This window comes from Trichoderma citrinoviride, assembly GCF_003025115.1.
Source record: "Trichoderma citrinoviride strain TUCIM 6016 unplaced genomic scaffold BBK36scaffold_33, whole genome shotgun sequence".
Lineage (NCBI taxonomy): Eukaryota > Fungi > Ascomycota > Sordariomycetes > Hypocreales > Hypocreaceae > Trichoderma > Trichoderma citrinoviride.
Window position 1 is genome coordinate 32,511 of NW_020194741.1, and position 3,111 is coordinate 35,621.

The following is a 3,111-nucleotide window of genomic DNA, read 5'->3' on the forward strand; positions in this document are numbered from 1 at the left end:
TACTGCGGCAAAGGACCGGAGGAGGAGGCGCAAGAGGACGAATACCATGGATAGCTTGCCGCCGCTGGTGGCGAAGCAGGCTGATTTGGTCTTAAGCAGGATGCTTGGACGGCGGAGTCGTTGATATTTTTTTCTCATTTCATTAATTACCTACTACTCCTCTTCTTATTATTTCATGGAGGTTGTCTTTCTCTATTTTCGCATCTTGGATCACAGCGAGCGCAGACTCAGCATCCATATCACACTCATTCATCGCATTTCATGCATCAACACTCATTCATCACACTCATTCATCACACAAAGCAAGCGGACCCATGGCCACTCATTATCATTTGCTTTATCACTTGTACTTTACGCCCCCTTCTTCTTGTCTTTCTGTAGGCAATTGGGTTGGGAGTTCTACGGTAGCATGGATAGGAGTACTAGGTTTCAAAAGGGGGGCGTTGTCGGATTGACTTACTGAATCGAAGTCCATAATGAAGTTCAACGCATCTGTTCCCAAACTCAATCGTAGTTGTCGTCCTTCGATGTGTTTAGTCTCACGACACGAGGAACAACATCACTAGCATTCCAAAAAATGACACAGTTGAGATAGTGTTCCGCAGGAATTGGGCCATTTATTTGCCCGCTTCTGTGCATACTAGCATCTCCTCCGTACACTCTCCAAAAAGCATTCACATCTCAAACATGTTTCTCAATGAAATGAAGAGTCTTCAGCCACGTCTAACTGGTATCTTTTTGACATTATCTTGTCGTCGTCCAACTATCTGCAGCCACCATGCATTCCACATTCCACGTTATATACTCGTCATTCATATTAAACCATCGCTTGCCGTTTACCCGTCGCTCGTACCTATCGTCAATGTCAAACTGTGAGAGCTCTGTAACTCCATCCACATGCTTAAGCCATAGCATCGTTCCCAAAACGCCACGCTTTTTTGTCTGTTCTTTCAGCGAAAAAAAGCAGAAGGCAAAGTGAAAGAAAAAGGAAAGGAAAAAAAAAAAGAAAGCAAATCATCAAGCCATGGCATTGGAAGAAACTGGCAACTTTTCCGTAAGATTGTTCATACGCCTGACACTCGCCAGTTGCCGGTCCTTTCCTAGCACAATGCCAAAGAACCACGAGCTCTCGTCCCGGGAGTCGTCGCGTCCGACGCCAAGTCGGTTTTCAAGATCTCTTCGTCCTCGAACGGACCGAAACGCGGCGTCTTGTGTGAGCTCCTCAGCAGAGCAGAGGCTGATAATGCCGGCGATTGAGGTAACGGATCGAGGGAGTAGGAATTGGCGTCGGCGGGGCACCATCAAGCAAAGTCCGCCTACATAGAGGACCAGGAATGCTAGCAGGACGCCAAAGACTGGCATGCTGGGATACATTCGCACCGTCCTGTTGGGGCCCGTCAAAGCCATCAGCAGCCCGCCCCCTAGAACCGGAATAAAAATAAACAGTGTTGCCAGCAGTGATGTGACTGCCACTCTCCAGTGCCCGTTTCTGAGTGCCCTCCATGTCACCTGCAGGGGAAGACAGGCTGCGTAATCCGCCAGCAGAGACCTCTGAGCTGGAGACCCATTTACGTCGTGTAAGTCGGCCCACGGTTGTAGAATGCGAAGCGATTGATCAAAGACCTGGAAGTGCAAAAAGAGAATCATGCCAGCCATGGCCGGCACGAAGCTGAAGACAAAGTTGGCGGGGGAAAAGGCATTGTGGTCAGGCCTTGCATTCAACCCCGGCAAAAAGCCATCTTCGAGTCGTGTCTGTGGCAGGAAAGAAACTACGATCAGAGCCGCCAGCAGAAAGAAACTGACGGCGACGGAAGCGAGAAGCGGACCATCACGGAGAGGCAGGGGCAGATATTTGCCACGAGCGTTCTCCATGGAAAACCCCGGCGCCGCCTCTTTCAGGTCGATTGATGTGTCGTTGCTAACTCGTTTACCCATCGAACCCGGAGCAATTCCAGAGTCTTGGTCGGGCGGCGCCCCAATTGTGTACCAAATACCTCCCGCGGTCGCATCTTCGGCTTTCCAGTAACCCAGTCGATCAAACCATCTCTCGCGCAGCTGGCTCTTAAATAGCTTGGCATCCTCGGCAAGATCGCTGCGTCGGTAACTGGGCATGATGTTGCTGCGGTTCAACAGGGGCAAAAGGTCTCCGATTGATCGAATGTCCCAAGCAAGACCTGTCCATTGTACGAACCAGTACATCATCAGAATGACTGTTGCCAGCAGCAGAATTCCATATAGCCCTACGAGGGCCCATACCACGGGCTGGACGGGCGCCCAAACCCACTTGTCATGGACGAAGATGCACGTAAAAGCGGAGCTCTGTAAAGGTATTGTGAATATGGTCAACCACGTCGCAACGTCGAAAATCTTGAACTGCCACGGCCCGGTGAACTGGGGCAGCAAAAATGAGGCAGGGTAGAGCCTCTGGAATGGTGCCAAATATCTCGCCCGTGGATCCTCGCTGGCCATCGCCGTGAAAGGTAGAATTCGTAAGGAAGCCTTTACAATGCTTTGTGCGTAAATAAAGATGACAGCTGCTAACAACTGTGGCAGTATGCGGAATAAAAAGTATTGGCCCGAGTATATGCTTCCTGGGTATGGCGTCAAGCCAGAATGCGCATACGAGTATCTGGCTGAGAATATGAGGGCTGCCATCATAAGTAGGATTAGTATAGCCAAGATTGTCATCGGGACTGCTCGTAGAATCCACGGTTTGAAGTTGAGGGGCTGAAGTCTTTTTGCATCTTCTTGGAAACGGGAACCCATTGTGATGAACTTGCTCCTGTCGGGTCGAATGAAGCTGTGCTGCGCCGCGGAATCTGCCCAGGGGTGGGAGGACCTTTGGGGGGAGGCGGTTGAGCGTCGTCATAGTTGTTGTCCCTCGCGAGGCCATCTTGATGAGTTGGCGAAGAATAAGCTGCGGATTCGTCAAAGCCACGAAACGGCTCATAGCGATCGGAATATCCGTCAGAAGAGTGAGAGACGAGGTGTGACGGGAATGAAGTGCTCTGACCGCCTATCAGAGCCTGTAGAGCATATTGAATGTATGGCGTGTCGTCCACTCCTGGTGTGACTTTTCCCGCCGCCAGAGCCAATTCATCTTTAATGTTA

The 3,111-nt window shown here is 50.5% G+C and overlaps 1 protein-coding gene across 1 annotated transcript; it reads right to left on the reverse strand.

The window, feature by feature from the left end:
• Positions 1–1,017: 1,017 nt before the first annotated feature.
• BBK36DRAFT_62549 (hypothetical protein) lies at positions 1,018–2,766 on the reverse strand (the record flags this gene model as incomplete). The annotated part of the gene is made up of 1 exon (XM_024898389.1): positions 1,018–2,766. One exon carries the CDS (start codon positions 2,764–2,766, stop codon positions 1,018–1,020), a length of 1,749 nt encoding a protein of 582 aa, XP_024744988.1.
• Between the last annotated feature and the right edge of the window lie 345 nt (positions 2,767–3,111).